We start from the raw sequence: 21,361 nt of genomic DNA, 5'->3' as shown, positions 1-21,361 counted from the left end.
CTGACCTTTGATTCCAGTGTAGGAAATGTCTGCAGCACCTTCTGAATGATTTCATCCAGCTCCATCTCAGATTTGATCGTCTGTCAGAAATAAAGACAGATGTTGATGTTTCTGCTGTGCTTTGTTGATAAAAGTGACAAAATTATTGAAGCTTCACTGTGAACAACATGTTTCCAGCCATTGTGTCCTCTTACTCAATCTGATTGGTGCAGTTATTTAAATGATTAATTTAATTACAGTCACAAACTCACTAAACTAAAGTCAATTTATTTCTTCAGCACTTTATTTAAATACAACAAATGAGGGTTGATGCTACTCTGCTCCAGGTTATGGCCTTGAAAAATAATTGCAGATTCTGATGCCAGAAAAAACATATTATTTCTGTCAATGTGAATTTTATAGAATAATTAAGGATTCAAACAGAACCACAGCTTTTACAAGGATACTTTAGTACACAGGTGAAAACACTTCATAAAAAAACTTTTTTCTTTACCGTCAAAGATCAAACTTTTTTGTTTTGTTTTAGATCAATAAATATTAACATATTTTTTGTATTTGTGTAATGTCAGTATAAAGACAAAGAACACTGTTATGTTTTTTCATTACTTTCATGCACTAAGTTTTTTGTGTCTTTATCTAACAAGACTTCAGGAAAACAACTGTGGACTTCCACATGTGTCATCTATTGGTGCAATTTCCAGATAACTGAATGTCCCACGTTCATCAGTTCAGACAATAATACACAAGTATAAAAACATGGGAACGTACAACGTCATACTGCTCGGGAAGGAGACAGATTCTGAGTCCCAAAGAGGAACATGTTTGTGTGAAATGTGCAAAACAAACCCAGGACATCAGGAAAAGACCTTGTGTAGATGCTGACTGACACTAGAAAAACAGCGTCACCATCCACAGTAAAATGAGTCCTGTACCACGAGCTGAAAGGTTACTCTGGGAGGAGAAAGTCATTACTGCAAAACCATCATAAAAAAGTCAGACTACAGTTTGCAACATGGGGACAAAAATCTTAATCTTGATGATAAACTGTATATTTGAGGAAAAAGGAGGAACCTTTGAAGCCTCAGAACATTATCCCAACTATGAAGTGTGGGGGCGACAGCATCATGTTGTGGAGCTGCTTTTTGCTGCAGAAGGGACTAATGCATTTCTCAAAATAGATGGCACGCACATGTTTAAGCAACATCTGAAGACATCAGCCACAATGTTGAAGCTTGGGTGCAAATTGGTCTTCCGAATGGACAATAACAATAATAAGGTGTCAGAGTGGCCATCGCAAAGCCCTGATCTCAGTCCCACAGAAAATTTGTGGGCAGCACTGAAAAGGTGAGTGCCAGCAAGAAGGCCTACAAACCCGACCCAGTTACACCAGTTCTGTCTCTCAGTGAGCCCAGATTCCAGAAAACTATTGAGAAAGTTTGTGGAAGGAAATCTGAAACGTTTGGCTGTGAAACAGTTTGAGAGTAATTCTACTAAATACTAAGAAGTGCATGTATACTTCTGACTCTGATGAAAGTAATAAAAGACCCACAACAAATATCTTTCTCTATTCTGACATTTCACAAATACAAAAAATATGTTAACAAAAACGTTTACTCTGATTTGATGTTTGACAGTAAAGAAAAATGTTTTTTTTTCTGAAGTGTCTGTAAATATCTGGTTTCAGCTGCATCTTTAATAAAATGAACATGTGCAAGATTTTCACTCTTGTCTTTGTCTCTTCACACACAGTTAATCACATCAAATGTAACAATAAACAGAAGCTTTAAATCTCACTTCCACTTAATGCTATTTGATCAGGTGTGTGATAACAACAATATTTAATAAGGAATAAGTTCAAATTTCAACAACAAAAAATGCCCTCAGTTTTAAAAAAAATAAAAAATCAAACTTTCTACTTTGCTGTGGAGCAGGTTTTACAGTGTTTCATCATCTTTTACCCTCATTGTAAAATGAGGGTAAAATTCATCCATAAAAAGTTAATAAATTAAGTTTCACTTTATGCACACAGCCCAGATATTGACTGTGTGCATAAAGTGAAACAACTCTGAAAAACAACTCTCATGCCTCCGAATGAGGCAAGATTTTCTTGTAAAACAAAGGTGGGCCTGGCAAAAAAAGTTTAGGAACCACTACTGTAGACAAACACCAGGGTCCTCATCTTATACACACACACAGACAAGTCTTAAAACAAAAGTATCCACACGATACATAAAGGAGCAACATGTTCTTATCCCAAAGTGTAACATATCGACACTGTGACAAATCGTCGGTACGTTACGCTTTCACCCACCCAACATGTCTGTATGTTACACGTTTGAAAACATGAGAACCGTTCGGAATGAATCTGCACATGTACATTTATTTTACTTTATCATCACTTTGAAAAACACTGTCTGACACGATTAAGGCTGTGGTTAGGGCTGGAATAAACAGCTGGATCATGTCTTACCACCAGGAGCGCATCATAGGGACACTGAAGGTTTGTTGTAGAACCTTTCGCCTCAGGATGTGACAAAACGCTGGCATGTTACACGTTGGGAAAGTCAGCGGTCTCAAAGGAGATGTTATTATTTTGCTTCTTTGTCACTGCTTGTAAGAACCTTCTTCATGCTGTATTGATCCCTTTGCAAAGGTTTCAACTTTCTTTTAAAAAATCTCAGAAAATCACTGTGATTTATTTTTTCCACAACATCCAAAAAATCTCTGTACAGAGAAATTTCTTCTGTGACTGATGTTTGGCTGTAGACTGCCTGAACATGCAGATCTTAAACTGAGTGGGGATGGTTAGGACAATAAGACCCTGAGATCCAGCACATATTCTTACATGTACACATCCTGGATTTTTATATTTCAGACCTTCAGATTTGGTGAGTAAATATTGATGTGCATTCTATTCATGAAGAGAGTTGAGTCAGTAAATTTTGAATGTTTACAACTGAAAGACAAACCTCATGAGAATTCTTCTCCAACTGATCCTTCAGTGTCGCTGTTCTTTGTTTCAACTGCTGGAGCTGCTGTTTGATGATTTCAGTCGTCTTCTCTGACTGCAGGTGAAATGTTACATGAAGAAAGAGCAGAAGGAAGAAATGTTCATGTTTAAGACACAATAATGAAACACAACCAGAGTCACATTAAAGCTGCATTATGTAAATATAAGGGAGCTGATGTAGCATGATTCTAACAACATTAGGTGTTGTGTGATGATGTCAACAATCTTGCAATTGTAGGATGTCAAAGTTGTGTTTGGTTAATGACACAGAAACTGCTGCTGGACAAAACTGCAGGAATATAAGTGCACAGCTCTGTGATCATTGGGAGGATGACAGCATCACATATGTCCATGTTTGTCTCTGTCTGCTGAGAGATGGTTTCACTGACCTTTGAGTCCAGTGTAAGAAGTGTCTGCATCAGCTTCTGAATGAATTCATCCTTCTCACTCTCAGAGTTGATCATCTGTCAGAAATAAAGACAGATGTTGATATTTCTTCTTTATTTCGCCAGAGCTTAAATGATATTTTTACATGTTGTAGTGCCATTTTTGGGAGCATTTCAAGTTGATATACATCAATACAACAATTATAGCCCAAATTTTAATAATATGTCTGCATTAAGTGCATGGTTGAGGAGGTCCTACGAAGAGCAGGCACCCGCCCATTAGCCGATGTTGTTGCAGAAAGGCGCTTCCGCTTTGCGGGCCATATTTTACGCCTACCCCCTCATCGCCCAGCAAAGATTGCCATGACATGGCGTCCACGCACTGGCAAGCGAAAGCAAGGCTGACCAAAGACCACATGGCGTCGAACATTCATGGACGATCTGAGAACTGTCGACATTGCCTGGGACAAAGCTGAAGCAGTCGCTGCTGACCGACATCGATGGAGATCACTAGCTGCCCGATGCGCCGCCCGGCGTAGGAGGAACTAAGCTAAGCTAAGCTAAGTGCATAATAATTACATAAATTGCAGAAAAGTGCAATAAACTACAAAAAATTTAAAATCGTTTTTGTTTTTTTAACATATATTTCTAGGTAGAGAATTTTAAGAGGCTTATCCCTCAAAACTGTAAATACAAAAAAGTTGCACAAAATAGTTTCCCACCACAGAAAATTTATTTTAAGTGTCTTCATAGTTTTATTTTTGAAATACACCAATTTTTATATACTATATATAATAAATATTATAATGCAAATTTGCAAAAAGAGAGCATATGCATCAAAATAAACTATTTCCAGCAGTGCAATATGAGTCCTAAGCATCCCAGAAACAACACAGAAAGTCATAAAGTCAAAGATAACTTTTAAAAACACCAGTATAGGCTCATGAGGCCCAGATGGTAAAAAACTACATTTCCGCAAAATGATGTCACTTCCGGTTCCGGGCAGGACTTGGCAGACATGTCTATTCCAACGTAGGAAGTGTTACAAACAGCTGATCGGATCGGCAAAGCGTGTTTCTGGAATATTATGTTTTTGTTGCTGCAAGCGCTTTTTATGCAGTTTTTGCAAAGCTATATGTGGAAGGAAACCGTGACCTAGGACAAGCTGATGGCATAAGATGTAAGTACAACTCCTCCGGTTTCATGTGCAAAAAAAAAAATAATAATTTTTTAATGCCCTCTGCATTAACTCCCTTAATAATGAAGTCCTTGTAGAGTCAATTCCACATCAGTCTTTGTACTGGCCAAACCGCTCCACAGAGCGATGTCCTCTGCTCGTTACCTGATCTTTACGAGAACAGTCACGTATGAATGCTGTTTGTTGGTTGATCATCCCCCAGGAGGTGGTGAAAAAACTGACCCCTCCCACAGATATCAGCACCCCCATGTGTATCTGGCTGCTGGTCTTCCTCAATGACAGAACTCACTCTGTGAGAGTGGGAAACAGCATCTTCAACTCCACCTGTCTCTCCATTGTTTACTGAGCCCGCTGCTTTTCACGCTGCTGACACATGACTGCAGCGCTGCAACTTCCTCTAATCACATGATTAGGAACGCAAATGACACAACAGTGGTGGGTCTCATTATGGAAAACATAGATCTGTCCTATAGAGGACCGGTGCAGTGTCAACAATCCTGAATGTCACAAAGACCAAGAAGTTGATCATCAACTTCAGGACAAAACAGTCCAGTCATTCACCACTAATCACTGACAACAGAGCTGTGGAGGTAGTCAGCAGTGTCAACTTTCTGGGGGTACAGATAACTAAGAAGTTAGACTGGTCACCAAACACATCAGCACTGGTTAAACAGTCTCAGCAGTGTCTGAGCTTCCTGCTTCCTTCCAGGACTTCTCTTCCATCCATCCAGGAAGTCGAGCACAGATGCTGTCTCAGCAGAGTCCATAACATCATCAGAGACTCCGCCCACCCCCACCATGCACTGTGCTACCTGCTGCCCTCTGGAAAGAGGTTTAGCAGCATCAGGACCAGGACAGCCAGATGTTACAATAGTTTCATTCTCCAACCATCAGCACACCAACCACCCACCCTGACTGCCTCCCCCCTCCCCTCTGTCCCCCATGACTGTATATTTACAGCTGTGTCATTTCATGGCTGAAATGATGATTGTACACTTTTCTGCTGCTGTTATTGCTGTTCAATATATTAAAGGTCCTGCACAGCTTCTCTTTGCCACTAAAAATATTTCGTAATCCTAATAACATTTCTTTACCTATATTGTTACACATTTATCCAAGACTCTTATTAATATTTGAAACCTTAAGACTTATTTTTATTGATTTATTTATATGCTACAGTCTGATGACGAGTAAATGCACCACAACTTCATTCTGATGTGCACTAACTGTTCTGAATGACAATAAAGTGGTGATTCTGTTCTATTCTGATAGCTTTATACAAAGAGATTAAATCAAAGCTATTTTATGTAAATATAAGTGAGCTGATGTAGCCTGATTTAAAACAATATGAAGTGTTGTGGGACGATCTGAAAAATGTGTATAAGGTGGATTTATAAGTGCTTTTGTGGTCAATGATACAGAAACTGCAAAAATGGAAGGAAACACACATGTGTGTGGTTACACAATACAATCACACATTCATACATAAAAAATAATAAATTAAGTTCTATATAGAATTAAGAGCCTGCTATGATACAAATTACAAAAGGACGATCCCAAAGAAACACATTCATTTGCATTTCATTATTAGTTCATAATTAATTGAGTATTTTAAATTAACAGTGTTGATATAAATGAAAAAAGGAAGATGATGAGTTTCTGCATGTCAGCACTTTCTTTGGATGTAAACATGAATTATGATCTTGTTCAATATATAGAAACAGTTACTTTTATAGACTTTTGGTGTCAAATAAACAAACTAATATCTAAAGTTTGCTTCATAAATCTTTACAATACAGAGATAAAGAGAGTTGAGTAATTAAATTCTGAATGTTTATAATGGAAACACAAACCTCATGATTTTTCTCCTCCAGCTGCTTCTTCAGGTTCTCTGCTGCTTTTTTCTCCTGCTGGAGCTGATTGATGATTTCAGTATTCATGTGAAATGTTACATAAAGAAAGAGAAGAAGGAAGAAATGTTCATGTTTCAGACACAACAATGGAAACACAACCAGAGTCACATTAAAGCTCTGAATTATAGCTGTATCATGTAAATATAAGTTGGCTGATAAAAAAAGCAAATAAATTAAGACCCAAAGGAAATATTTGAGTTCGAATGTCGTGTCTCCCAAAATAAAAGTGATTTTTGGTTAAAAAGATAAATGCACAAAACATAACATTTATCAAGTCTGATTTATAAAAAAAAGAAAAGATTAAAATATTGAGTTTTTTTTAGCTTTTACTTGAGTGCAGCTGGATGTCAGTGTCACTAAAGGGTTTTTGGTGTCTTGTGTTGGTCAATAAAGCATCAGTGTCAGAATTAAATGTAAAAACATAAAAGCATTTTTTGTCTTTTGCCTTTGTTTCATCGTCCCTACGCATGCTCAATCATCCAGGTAAGTTTTCAGTGGGAGAAACCTTTCGTCACTCATCCAAGTGACTTCTTCAGTCTCAGCTGACTGCAGGTTTCCAATCTTATAAACAGTACATTTGCATAATGACTAATACGAGCACCACTGAAGGAACAATGGGCTGTGAGGTCAGATCCTTGATCAACATCATCATGTTTAAGGAACACGTCTGTTCAGTGACAAATAGTTGGAGATCAACATATTCCTAAATAAAAAATAAACAAAGAACGAGGTTGCCACGTTCTTCGGTCATTTTGCTGCTCAGTTATGTCCTACAGCAACTACGACAACATTTGTAGATGAGTTCCTGAATTTATGTTTCAAATCTATGAGGCACCGCCTGGAAAATAAATAAAAATAAACACCTTCAAGCACGGAGAATACAACAGAACAAAGATTGTTGTTAATAAATGACAGTTAATCACAGCATCACTGCAAACAGCAGATAAATCAGCCTAAAAAATTATAATCAGTACAGCTCTGCTTATGTTCAATGAATTATATAAAATCAGAATTTCTGAATTTTTCTTCAGAGTGTTTCGATCACCAGAGAAAGAGATCTGATTAAACATGGCAGTCATGTAAATGCAGGAAGTTAGTGTATAAAAAATGAACCTGTTGGTTTCTGGAGTAGAGCTCATTTCTCAGTCTCTCCATCTTCTGTTTCTCTTCCTGGACTTGACTGATGTTTCCAGAAAGCTGCAATTAAAAAGAAACAAAGACAGAGAAGACAAAAGTACGTTTTTATGTTTTTTGTTATAACATGTGGGTGATTACACAGAGTCAACAAATTAATTACTATATGGAATCACAAGTTTGATATGATATAAACTGAAGAATGGAGAACCTAAAGAAATAACTGTATTTGAATTTCATTATAAGTAAATTAATTAAGCTTTGTCTTAAATTAAGAGTTTTCATATAAGAAGCAAGTATGTGTGACAACAACACACACCGTCTCAATGAGGTCAAAAAATTTCTCTGTACATTTTCAACCAACAACAACACCCTGCAATAACAGACAGTCTTCACCCTGATGAGAAAACACTGAATCTCAGAGTGACTGATGTCTGTAAAACTCTGAGGAGAGTGAGTGTATGAAAGGCAGCAGGACAACATTCAAGGACGAGTACTCACAGAGTGTGCTGAGCAGCTAGCACACGTCCTTACAGACATCTTTAACACCTCGCTGGGACAGACTGTTGTTCCATCATGTTTGAAATCTGTCACCATAACTCCAGTGCCCAAAAAATCCACCATCATGCGTTTTGCCCTCTGCATTAACTCCCTTAACCCTTTAAGACCTACAATAGAACCAAGTCCGCCAGAGCTTATATTATATTTTTACATACTGTAGAGCCATTTTTGGGAGCATTTCAAGTTGCTATACATCAATACAACCATTACAGCCTAAATTTTAATAATATGTATGCATTAAGTGCATAGTAATTACATAAATTGCAAAAAAGTGCAATAAACTACAAAAAAATTGAAAATCGTTTTTGTTTCTTTAACATATATTTCTAGTTAGAGAAATGTAAGAGGCTTATCCCTCAAAACTGTAAATACAAAAAAGTTGCACAAAATAGTTTCCCACCACAGGAAATTTATTTTGAGTGTCTTCATAGTTTTATTTTTGAAATACACCAATTTTTATATACTGCAGGAAAAACGAAAATAAATATTATAGTGCAAATTTGCAAAAAAGCAGCATATGCATCAAAATAAACTATTTCCAGCAGTGCAATATGAGTCCTAAGCATCCCAGAAACAACACAGAAAGTCATAAATTCAAAGATAACTTTTAAAAACACCAGTATAGGCTCATGAGGGCTTGATGGTAAAAAACTAAAAACGCGAAAATGACGTCACTTCCGGTTTCGGGCAGGTCATGGCGGACATGCGATAGTTCGTGCTGATGGACGTAGGAAGTGTTACAAACAGCTGATCGGATCGGCAAAGCCTGTTTCTGGAATATTATGTTTTTGTTGGTGCAAGCGCTTTTTATGCAGTTTTTGCAAAGCTATATGTGGAAGAAACTGTGACCGACGACAAGCTGATGGCATAAGATGTAAGTACAACTCCTCCGGTTTCATATGCAAAAAAAATTATTGCGCTAGCTCACGTGGTTGCAGAGCTACCGGGATTTAAAAATAGTTACGCAAAACAGAGCATGCCCACTTCGACCGGTTTTAAAGGGTTAATAATGAAGTCCTTGTAGAGTCCCTTCCACATCAGTCTTTGTACTGGCCAAACCGCTCCACAGAGCGATGTCCTCTGCTCGTTACCTGAGCTTTACGAGAACAGTCACGTATGAATGCTGTTTGTTGGTTGATCATCCCCCAGGAGGTGGTGAAAAAACTGACCCCTCCCACAGATATCAGCACCCCCATGTGTATCTGGCTGCTGGTCTTCCTCAATGACAGAACTCACTCTGTGAGAGTGGGAAACAGCATCTTCAACTCCACCTGTCTCTCCATTGTTTACTGAGCCCGCTGCTGTTCACGCTGCTGACACATGACTGCAGCGCTGCAACTTCCTCTAATCGCATGATTAGGAACGCAAATGACACAACAGTGGTGGGTCTCATTATGGACAACATAGATCTGTCCTATAGAGGACCGGTGCAGTGTCAACAATCCTGAATGTCACGAAGACCAAGAAGTTGATCATCAACTTCAGGACAAAACAGTCCAGTCATTCACAACTAATCACTGACAACAGAGCTGTGGAGGTAGTCAGCAGTGTCAACTTTCTGGGGGTACAGATAACTAAGAAGTTAGACTGGTCACCAAACACATCAGCACTGGTTAAACAGTCTCAGCAGTGTCTGAGCTTCCTGCTTCCTTCCAGGACTTCTCTTCCATCCATCCAGGAAGTCGAGCACAGATGCTGTCTCAGCAGAGTCCATAACATCATCAGAGACTCCGCCCACCCCCACCATGCACTGTGCTACCTGCTGCCCTCTGGAAAGAGGTTTAGCAGCATCAGGACCAGGACAGCCAGATGTTACAATAGTTTCATTCTCCAACCATCAGCACACCAACCACCCACCCTGACTGCCTCCCCCTCCCCTCTGTCCCCCATGACTGTATGTTTACAGCTGTGTCATTTCATGGCTGAAATGATGATTGTACACTTTTCTGCTGTTGTTATTGTTGTTCAATATATTAAAGGTCCTGCACAGCTTCTCTTTGCCACTAAAAATATTTCATAATCCTAATAATTTCTTTACCTATATTGTTACACGTTTATCCAAGACTCTTATTAATATTTGAAACCTTAAGACTTATTTTTATTGATTTATTTATATGCTACAGTCTGATGACGAGTAAATGCACCACAACTTCATTCTGATGTGCACTAACTGTTCTGAATGACAATAAAGTGGTGATTCTGTTCTATTCTGATAGCTTTATACAAAGAGATTAAATCAAAGCTATTTTATGTAAATATAAGTGAGCTGATGTAGCCTGATTTAAAACAACATGAAGTGTTGTGGGACGATCTGAAAAATGTGTATAAGGTGGATTTATAAGTGCTTTTGTGGTCAATGATACAGAAACTGCAAAAATGGAAGGAAACACACATGTGTGTGGTTACACAATACAATCACACATTCATACATAAAAAATAATAAATTAAGTTCTATATAGAATTAAGAGCCTGCTATGATACAAATTACAAAAGGACGATCCCAAAGAAACACATTCATTTGCATTTCATTATTAGTTCATAATTAATTGAGTATTTTAAATTAACAGTGTTGATATAAATGAAAAAAGGAAGATGATGAGTTTCTGCATGTCAGCACTTTCTTTGGATGTAAACATGAATTATGATCTTGTTCAATATATAGAAACAGTTACTTTTATAGACTTTTGGTGTCAAATAAACAAACTAATATCTAAAGTTTGCTTCATAAATCTTTACAATACAGAGATAAAGAGAGTTGAGTAATTAAATTCTGAATGTTTATAATGGAAACACAAACCTCATGATTTTTCTCCTCCAGCTGCTTCTTCAGGTTCTCTGCTGCTTTTTTCTCCTGCTGGAGCTGATTGATGATTTCAGTATTCATGTGAAATGTTACATAAAGAAAGAGAAGAAGGAAGAAATGTTCATGTTTAAGACACAATAATGAAACACAACCAGAGTCACATTAAAGCTCTGAATTATAGCTGTATCATGTAAATATAATTTGGCTGATAAAAAAAGCAAATAAATTAAGATCCTAAGGAAATATTTGAGTTTGAATGTCGTGTCTCCCAAAATAAAAGTGATTTTTGGTTAAAAAGATAAATGCACAAAATATAACATTTATCTAGTCTGATTTATAAAACAAAGAAAAGATTAAAATATTGAGTTTTTTTCAGCTTTTACTTGAGTGCAGCTGGATGTCAGTGTCACTAAAGGGTTTTTGGTGTCTTGTGTTGGTCAGTAAAGCATCAGTGTCAGAATTAAATGTAAAATCATAAAAGCATTTTTTGTCTTTTGCCTTTGATTCATCGTCCCTACGCATGCTCAATCAAGCAGGTAAGTTTTCAGTGGGAGAAACCTTTCGTCACTCATCCAAGTGACTTCTTCAGTCTCAGCTGACTGCAGGTTTCCAATCTTATAAACAGTACATTTGCATAATGACTAATACGAGCACCACTGAAGGAACAATGGGCTGTGAGGTCAGATCCTTGATCAACATCATCATGTTTAAGGAACACGTCTGTTCAGTGACAAATAGTTGGAGATCAACATATTCCTAAATAAAAAATAAAGAACGAGGTTGTCATGTTCTTCGGTCATTTTGCTGTTCAGTTATGTCCTACAGCAACTACGACAACATTTCTTGACGAGTTCCTGAATTTATGTTTCAAATTTATGAGGCACCGCCTGGAAAATAAATGAAAATAAACACCTTCAAGCACGGAGAATACAACAGAATAAAGATTGTTGTCAATAAATGACAGTTAATCACAGCATCACTGCAAACAGCAGATAAATTAGCCTAAAATATTATAATCAGTACAGCTCTGCTTATTTTCAATGAATTATATTAAATCAGAATTTCTGAATTTTTCTTCAGAGTGTTTCGATCACCAGAGAAAGAGATCTGATTAAACATGGCAGTCATGTAAATACAGGAAGTTAGTGTATAAAAAATTAACCTGTTGGTTTCTGGAGGAGAGCTCATTGTTCAGTCTCTCTATTTCACTCTTCATGTTCTGTTTCTCTTTCTGGGCTTGACTGATGTTTCCAGAAAGCTGCAATTAAAAATAAACAAAGACAGAGAAGAAAAAAGTACGTTTTTATGTTTTTTTGTTATAACATGTGGGTGATTACACAGAGTCAACAAATTAATTACTATATGGAATCACAAGTTGTTAGGATGCCTGGGTCGTTGACCCAGGGTTTTTGAGTTTATTATATTATTTATAATTTCTAGTCTTTGGGTTTTCGTTGGAGTCATGTCTTATGGTTTGTCTCTGTGTAATCCTTAGTTGCTGTCTCCCCTGTCTGCTTTATCCCCGTGTCCAGTCAGTGTCTGTGTCTGCCCTGGTCCCACATCTCTGTTCCCTCTGTTGTAGTGCCTGCATGTGAGTCTGTGTCTTTTGTTCAGTCTGTGTTATGTGTATCCTGTTTTACTTTGAAGGTCTCTGTCTTATCTCAGTGTGTTCAGTTTACGCTTCCTTGTCTCGTCAGTTCTGATTTGCCCCAGCTGTGTTTCCCTCCTGTTGTCCATTCCCTGATTGCTCCTCTATGTATTTAAGCCCTGTGTTTCAGTTTGTCATTGTCGCGATCCACCGTTTATATAGCTGTGTGTTTTTTCGGTCCTCCGGTGTAAGTTTATTTTGATATTTCCAGTTATGTTATATTTGAGTCTAACATTAAAGCGGTTTTGAGTTTAAGTTTTGCCTCCGAGTGTCTGCAACTTGGGTCCTATTCCTGTCTGTACACAGCCGTTCCCTAACACAAGTTTGATATGATATAAACTGAAGAATGGAGAACCTACAGAAATAACTGTATTTGAATTTCATTATAAGTAAATTAATTAAGTTTTTTCTTAAATTAAGAGTTTTCATATAAGAAGCAAGTATGTGTGACAACAACACACACCGTCTGCTGAGGTCAACAAATTTCTCTGTACATTTTCAACCAACAACAACACCCTGCAATAACAGACAGTCTTCACCCTGATGAGAAAACACTGAATCTCAGAGTGACTGATGTCTGTAAAACTCTGAGGAGAGTGAGTGTATGAAAGGCAGCAGGACAACATTCAAGGACGAGTACTCAGAGAGTGTGCTGAGCACAGATGGGCAATAACACGTAATCCGATTACATTTTCAAGTAACGAGTAATGTAACAGGTTTCCTTTTTTCGAGAAGTGATCAGTAATTAGTAATGATGTCCTCTGCTCTTCACCTGAGCTTTACACATCTGGAGGACACAGTCACATACAAATTCAGCATTATGACACCCCCACCCCCCACCCCCCCCACCCCCACCTGTCTTCTGAGCGATGCTTTCACTGACCTTTGATTCCAGTGTAGGAAATGTTTTCATCAGCTTCTGAATGATTTCATCCTTCTCGTTCTCAGATACGATGATCTGTCAGAAAGACACACAGATGTTGATGTTTCTGCAGCGCTTTGTTGATAAAAGTGACAAAATTATTGAAGCTTCACACTGTGAGTAACATGTTTCCAACCATTGTGTCCTGATTGGTGTTTATTTTTCAGTGATACAGACTGTAGAGAGTAATATGTAAAGAATCTAAATGATTTTAATTACAGTCATAAACACATAAAAACTAAAATCGCTTTATTTCTTAGACAATTTATTTATTTAGTTTTAACACAACTACCCTGTGCAACTCTGTTCCAGCTTATGACCTTCAACCACACAAGTCTCATATACTCTACAGTCTAATAGCACATTTATTTTTGTTGTCAGTTTAAGGTTTGTAGAATAATAATTAACTTAAACATAACCACAGCTTTTACAAGGATACAGTAACGTGTCTTTAATGAAATGAACCTGAGCAATATTCTCACTCTTGTCTTTGTCTCTTCACTCACAGTTAATCACATCAAACGTAACAATAAACAGAAGCTTTAAATCTCACTTCACTTACTGCTATTTGATCAGCTGTGTGATAAAGTCAATATTTAATATGAAATAAGTTCAAATTTCAACAACACAAAATGCTGCCAGTTTAAAAAAAATAAATGAACATTAGACCAAATAAATATTCTGCTGTGGTAGTTTCCAACAAATTAAACTTATTTGATGGCAGACTTTTTTTCTTTGCTGTGGAGCATTTTTTACAGTGTGTCATCCTATTTTTCCCACATCCTCAAAATCTCCTTAAAGTGAAGGTTACTGTGTTCATTTACTGAGTTCTCATTTTAGACCTTTAGATTTAAATGAATTAGTATATATATATATATATATATATATATATATATATATTATACTATTCATAAGTTGAATCAGCAATTTCTCAATGTTAACGGAAAGACAAACCTCTGGATTTTTGTTCTCCAACAGCTTCTTCAGGTTCTCTGCTGCTACTTTCACCTCCTGGAGCTGTTTGAGGAATTCAGTATTCTTCTCTAACTGCAGGTGAAATTTTACATGAAGAAATGTTCATGTTTAAGACACAATAATGAAACACAACCAGAGTCAAGTTAAGGCTGTAAATAAAAGCTGCATTATGTAAATGTAATAGAATGATATATAAAAACTAATACATGAAGAATTATTTGTAAATAAATGGAGACCCTGGACAGCTCAGTAGTCTATCGCAGGGCTAACACAGAGACAACAACCATTAACAGCTATGGGTATTTTATAATAATCTATTAACCTTGTAGCTGAAATGCTTGTGTGGGTTGCCGTGGCAACACAAGAAGCCAGCATCATAGATCATCATATCATTTTCTAATTGTTTTCCCCCGTAGGGAAATTACCCCTCTGCATTTAACCCATTCACCCAGTGAAGCAGTGGGCAGCCACCAATGCAGTGCCTGAAGAGCAGTGTGTAGGGACGGTACCTTGCTCAGGGGTACCTCAGGGTAGCCGTTCAGTGGAGTCAAACCCCCAAACTTCCAATCAATGGGCCACCACTCTACCTACTGAGCTATCCCTGCCTCTGTGCTGCCCCATGTGAATACGGCAGCATTTAGATCAAAAATAAATGCACAAACTCTAACGGTGTGTTCACAGTGAATGTGTTAGATGCGACCAGAGCGTCAGGTTTACATGAAAAGTCAATGGGAAGTGATGACACGCGACTGGGGTCCTGCGAAAACTCAGAAGCAGAAAATGCTCTCAGTTTAAAAAAAACCCCACAAAAATAAATAAAAAAATTATTCAGCTGTGGTAGATTCCTGCATATCAAACACTCTGATTTCACAACAGACTTTTTCTTCTTTGCTGTGGAGCATTTTTTACATTGTGTCATCCTATTTTTCCCACATCCATAAAATCTCTGTGAAGGAGGTGACTGTGTTCATTTACTGAGATCCACAGTTTGCATATCATAAATTATTTTTCTCATATTTAATACCTTTAGATTTAGATTAGGTTACTTATATTGATGGTGAGTAAATACTGATGTTTACAATTATACGATTCACAAAGAGAGTTAAATCAGCAAAATCACAATGTTTATAACTGAAAGACAAACCTCTGGATTTTTGTTCTCCAACTGATTCTTCCGTTTATCTGATGTTTGTTGGAGCTGATTGATGATTTCAGTATTATTCTCTGACTGCAGCTGAAATGTTACATGAAGAAAGAGCAGAAGGAAGAAATGTTCATGTTTACGACACACATAAGAGTCAGATTAAAGCTGTATGATGTAAATATAAGGGAGCTGATGTAGCATCATGTTAACAACATTAAGTGTTGTGGGATGATGTCAACAATCTTGCAGTGGTAGAATTTCAAAGTTGTGTTTGGTTAATGACACACAAACTGCTGCTGGACAAAACTGCAGGAATATAAGTGCACAGGTCTGTGATCATTGGGAGGATGACAGCATCACATATGTTCATGTTTACCTCTGTCTGCTGAGAGATGCTGAGCTTTGAGTCCAGTGTAAGAAGTGTCTGCATCAGCTTCTGAATGAATCCAGTCTTCTCCATCTCAGATTTGATCATCTGTCAGAAAGAAACACAGACAGACAGATGTTGATGTTTCTGCAGCACTTTGTTGGTAAAAGTGACAAAACTATTGAAGTTTCACACTGTGAGCAACATGTTTCCAACCATTGTGTCCCCTTACTCAATCTGTTCGGTGTCTTTTTAATGATACAGACTTTACAGAGTAATTTATAAAGAAAGTAAATTATTTTATTTACAGTTACAAACACAAGAAAACTATCGATCCATTCTCTACCACTTATCCTTCCCAGGGTCGAGGGGGGGCTGGAGCCTATCCCAGCTGTCTTAGGGTGAGAGGCAGGGTACACCCTGGACAGGCCGCCAGTCTGTCGCAGGGCTAACACATAGACACAGACAACCATTGGCACCCACACTGTGGGAGGAAGCCGGAGTACCCGCAGACAACCCAAGCAATCATGGTGGTTAGCACTGTTGCCGCACAGCAAGAAGGTCCTGAGTTCAATTCCACCATCAGGCCAGGGTCTTTCTGTTAGCATGTTCTCCCCGTGTTTGTGTGCGTTCTCTACAGGTACTCTGGCTTCTTCCTACATTTCAAAGACATGCAGTTAGTGGCGATAGGTTAATTAGTAACTCTAAATTCCCCGTGGGTGTGAGTGTGAATGGTTGTCTGTCTCCATGTGTTAGCCTTTTGTAAAAAAATAGAGACCCTGGAGAGGTCAGTTGTCTATCACAGGGCTAACACTGTATAAAAGGCTCTGAGATTTTATGTTCCTGAAATATTGTTCTGAGTGAGGTTATGGGAAATGACGTAAGCATGAGTTTGATGTGCTGTGCTGCTGCTCCAGAGGGAGAGAGGGTACTTCTGGATCGGTTTTTGGTTATCACCTCATGATGTAAGCTGTGTTCTTGTTTGCAGTCCTTCACAGTGATACTCCAAGTGTTAAGTCAATGCCTGAAAGTAAGTTACCTTAAATATGTTTATTTGCAAACTCGGCTTGAATTACTTTCTACTGAGTTATAACCAGTGTTGGGTAAGTTACTTTAAAATAGTAACTTAGTTACATTACTAGTTACTTCTATCAAAAGTAACTCAGTTACTTCAAGTTACTCGTTACTTTCAAAGTAACTAGTTACTAGGGAAAGTAACTTTGGTTTTACTCAGAATTCTCTTGTTAATGTGTTGCTTCCATAACTTTGCCAGTCTTCTAGCTTGCTTACTTGCCACAAGTGCACTGTGCCACCTACCAATATAAAGGAAAAAATAATGTGCATATTTCCACGAGAGAAATCCCACGCCTGGACCGTCGTTGACTGCTGCCATGATTCTAGCCTACGTCACAGCGTCATGTGCGCCTTTTACATCCAACACAAAAACTGCAGTCGTGGTGCTTTGATTGTACTCAGAACTCGGAAATTCTGCCTTCTGAGTAGGACGATGTAGGTAACACCAGACTGCAGATGAGCTGCATACAGAGCTGGACTGGGACAAAAAAATCGGCCCGGGCATTTTGACTAGAGACCGGCCCACCATTATAGGAAAAATCATAAAGCCTTTGAATGAAAACAAACACTGTTGTGACAGTGATGTACACTGTTCTGATGGTATATATGTATCAATCTATCAATCCTTTGTTGTAAGATTCAGATAATTATTTTTTAAAAGCTAGACATTTTAAATGAGAATAAGAAAGAAAAGTATTTCTTTGTGCCCACTTCTCCCTGTTAATGCCCTACCTGGCCCCCCTGGCAAAACTTTGCTAGATCCGCACCTGCACAGTTACCAGCTGTCAGCTACCTAAAAAAGGATCCTGGGGTTATTTGTCTCTCAGAAACAGTTCATAACTTCCCTTCAACTCATTCATGTCACCTAAAAGGTAAACCTGTTTCTCCATCACCTGCTCAGCTCTGATGATTCAGTAAGGACATCTCCTGGTTTCATCTTCATGTTTCCCTCTCACCAGATAACCAAACCGAAATCATGACCAGCAGCTTTTTTGCAGCTGTGGCTCCAGCAAACATCAGCTGATACTAGAAATTAATATTAAATCAATTCTAACTGTTGTGTGCCCACCTTATTACTAAATTAGGCAGAGCACTCTGAATTGAATCAGGACATAAAGCACGGTCTTTATCTTGCTTTATTGAATACTGTCCATCTAACAACTAGCCACTTAACGGGGCCTCCTTCGGACAACAACATCCGGTTCAAAGGTCATCACATTAAGACATAGCCATATCAATACATGACATCCCCCTTTTCCTTAGATTCAAACTTTAGTCTTAATAACTTTGATGTCTTTTTTTTCTCTTCAACATTGAACATTTTTTTCTTGTCTTACTTTCTAACAATTATATTTTCTAACTGTCTCACCACACGTACCCCTTTTTTTTTTTCTCAATATATACATGTCGACATACACATATGAACTTGAAACTTGCCCATTTTCAGTTACCTCTTCACCTTAACATATTATAGTTTATTTCACCACAAAATCACGAAACCTCTCAGGTATCTTTTTAGCCCTCTGTGATCTACTTGATCTCTCTGGCCCCTGGGAGCCCTCTTGTGGTGTTGGAGTGAAGGTGTCAGTCATTGTGGGTGCTTCACCTTCCTCCCTTTCAGGTATTGTGTCGTAGTGTCCTTCTCTGGTCTCATTTGTCTCGTATTTCTTCACATGTGTGGTGTTCCGGTGATAGCGAGCTCCTGTTGGTGATTCAATAATGACTTGGTTTCCAGTTCTGCTTACAACTTTGTGTGGTGTTGCGTTGAATGGTGTTGTAAACTTGTCCACTTTGTCTTGTTGAACCAGCACTGTGTCTCCCGTGTCAACTTTTGAATACTCAGCTCCCCTTCGTTCATCAGCATAAATCTTTGATTTTCCTTTCTGTTCAGCGTCTCTGTCACGCACGTCTAACTCTGTTGTTTTTGCCTCACCGATGTTCGGTAACTTTCCTCTCATTTTGCGGTTGAACAGGAGTTCTGCTGGACTTTTGCCCGTGGTTGGATGTTCAATGCTGCGATACACTGTTACATATTTTCTTAGCTCTCGCTTCCAGTCAAGTCCTTCGGCTTGTGCGATCCTGATTCTTTTCATCAATGACGCATTTTGCCGTTCCACTTCTCCATTTGCTTGAGCCCATTTTGGTGTAGTTCTTATATGTTTGATTCCATTAGTTTCACAATATTCTCTGAACAGCTCAGATTTGAACTGTGGGCCGTTATCAGATTTCATGGTAACTGGTAGCCCATGTCTGCTAAATATACAGTCAATAGAGTCAATGACTTTTTCAGCAGTTGTAGATGACATTACATCATACTCATAGTACCGACTGTAGTAATCTATCAGTACAAGTATTGAGTGGTTCGAAGGTAGCGGTCCCAGTAAGTCTACCGCCACATCTCGCCATGGTCCATCCGGTAACAGTGTGTTTCTCAGTGGTTCAGGTGGATCTGGTCTGGCTACTATTTGACATCCGTGACAAGCTTTACAAAACTTTTCTGCAGCTTTGTCCATCCCTGGCCACCAAACTTTTGTTCTGAGATGCTGTTTGGTTCCAACAATTCCTAAATGTCCTTCATGAGCTAGTGAAAGTGCTTGAACTCTGAGGTTTTCTGGCAATACAATTCGAGTTCCCCGCAAAACTATGTAGCCGATGACACACAGTTCATTTGCAATGGGAGCATATGTTTTGCATTTTTCAAAATGTCCATTTTCAATAGCTCTTCGCACTTCTGTTAATTCTGAGTCTGTAGCAGAGGCTTCTTCAACCTCTCTTGTTGTGAGTGCTTTTGGAGTAGCATTAACTGCAACAAATCTCACATATTCTTCAGATTCATGCTTATGTATCTCTTTTGACGTGGTGTCAGACAGCAGTCTTGACAGTGAATCCGCAATGTTTTGTTTTCCCGCAATGTGCACTACTTTAAAATCATATGGTTGTAGTCTGAGAACCCATCTTTCTATGCGTGCACAAGGTTTAGATCTCTGGCTATATATGACCTCTAATGGCTTGTGGTCTGTGATGAGGTCAAACTTCCTGCCATACACATATGGATGTAGTCTCTCACATGCCCATACCAGTGCTAGGGCTTCTCTTTCTGTTTGAGAATATCTTCGCTCACAGTCGGTTAAACTCCGACTTACGTAGCACACTGGTACCTCTTCTCCGTTCTGTATTTGTATTAGCACTGCGCCCAAGCCTACAGGGCTCGCATCTGCTATGACTCTGGTTGGGGCTTCTTTGTCAAAATAGGCTAGGGTACCTGCTCTGGCTAACTCAGTCTTTAGTCTTTCAAATGCTTGCTTTTGTTCTGGCCCGAATGTAAACATAGTTTCTTTTCGAGTTAAACGTCTAAGTGGTTAAGAGAGTGTAGCAAACTGTGGTATGAACCTGCTACTGAAGCCTACCAGTCCCAGAAAGCTTCTCACCTCAGTAGCATTCTTTGGTTCTCAGGCTTCCACCACAGCTCTCACTCTTTCTTCAGTTGGGCCGATGCCTTTCTGTGTCAGCAGTATTCCCATGAACACGAGTCTGTCCATGTTGAACTGACACTTCTCTGAGTTTAGTGTCAGGCCACAGTCAGAGAGTCTCTTCATCACAGCATGCAGGCGCTTATCATGGGTTTCCTGGTCTGGCGCATGTATGATTACATCATCTGAAATGTTCTCAACTCCTTCAATGCCAGCTAGTGCATTGGCAATCTCATGCTGATATTGCTCACTAGCTGATGAGACTCCAAATATTAGCCTTTTGTACCGGTATACTCCGTTGTGCACTGCAAATGTAGTTATCTCTCTTGACTCCAGGGTAAGCTCTAGCTGATGGTATCCCCACTTGAGATCGAGTTTGGTGAAGATTGCAGAGCCGTTTAGTCCTTGCAAGATTTCATCCACAGTGGGTATGGGGTATCTTTCCCTGATTATTGCTTCATTTGCTTTTCTCATGTCTAAGCACATTCTGATATCATTGTCACATTTCTTTGGGAGTACCACTACAGGATTTACCCAAGGTGTAGGTCCTTCTACACGTTCTATAATGTCCATGTCGATTAGTTCATTAATCTTTTTCTCCACTGCATCCCTCAAATGATAAGGTATGCGCCTCAGTGGCTGTGCTACTGGTTTCACATTTGGATCAATGTACAGGCTGATCTGTTTGGTGTTTAGCTTTCCTACTCCTTTGAACACTTTTGGATACTTTTCTTTAAGAGTGTGCTTTAAATCTGT

The 21,361-nt window shown here is 38.6% G+C and overlaps 1 protein-coding gene across 1 annotated transcript in view; it reads right to left on the bottom strand.

Moving 5' to 3' along the window:
- The window catches only part of LOC102787242 (uncharacterized), a 49,233-nt gene that overhangs the window by 17,915 nt on the left and 9,957 nt on the right, over positions 1-21,361 (bottom strand). The window contains exons 7-14 of the mRNA XM_087832909.1: positions 16,071-16,169; positions 15,695-15,784; positions 14,530-14,622; positions 13,537-13,611; positions 12,168-12,263; positions 7,621-7,704; positions 6,448-6,510; positions 2,970-3,032 (exon numbers count right to left, since the gene is read on the bottom strand). Coding sequence (XP_087689035.1) covers positions 2,970-3,032; positions 6,448-6,510; positions 7,621-7,704; positions 12,168-12,263; positions 13,537-13,611; positions 14,530-14,622; positions 15,695-15,784; positions 16,071-16,169 — 663 coding nt within the window. The remainder of the gene's footprint in view (positions 1-2,969; positions 3,033-6,447; positions 6,511-7,620; positions 7,705-12,167; positions 12,264-13,536; positions 13,612-14,529; positions 14,623-15,694; positions 15,785-16,070; positions 16,170-21,361) is intronic.

Source organism: Neolamprologus brichardi, chromosome 3 (genome assembly GCF_056152115.1).
Source record: "Neolamprologus brichardi isolate AB-2024 chromosome 3, ASM5615211v1, whole genome shotgun sequence".
NCBI classification, from domain to species: Eukaryota; Metazoa; Chordata; class Actinopteri; order Cichliformes; family Cichlidae; genus Neolamprologus; species Neolamprologus brichardi.
This window is presented reverse-complemented; position numbering and strand designations above follow the sequence as displayed.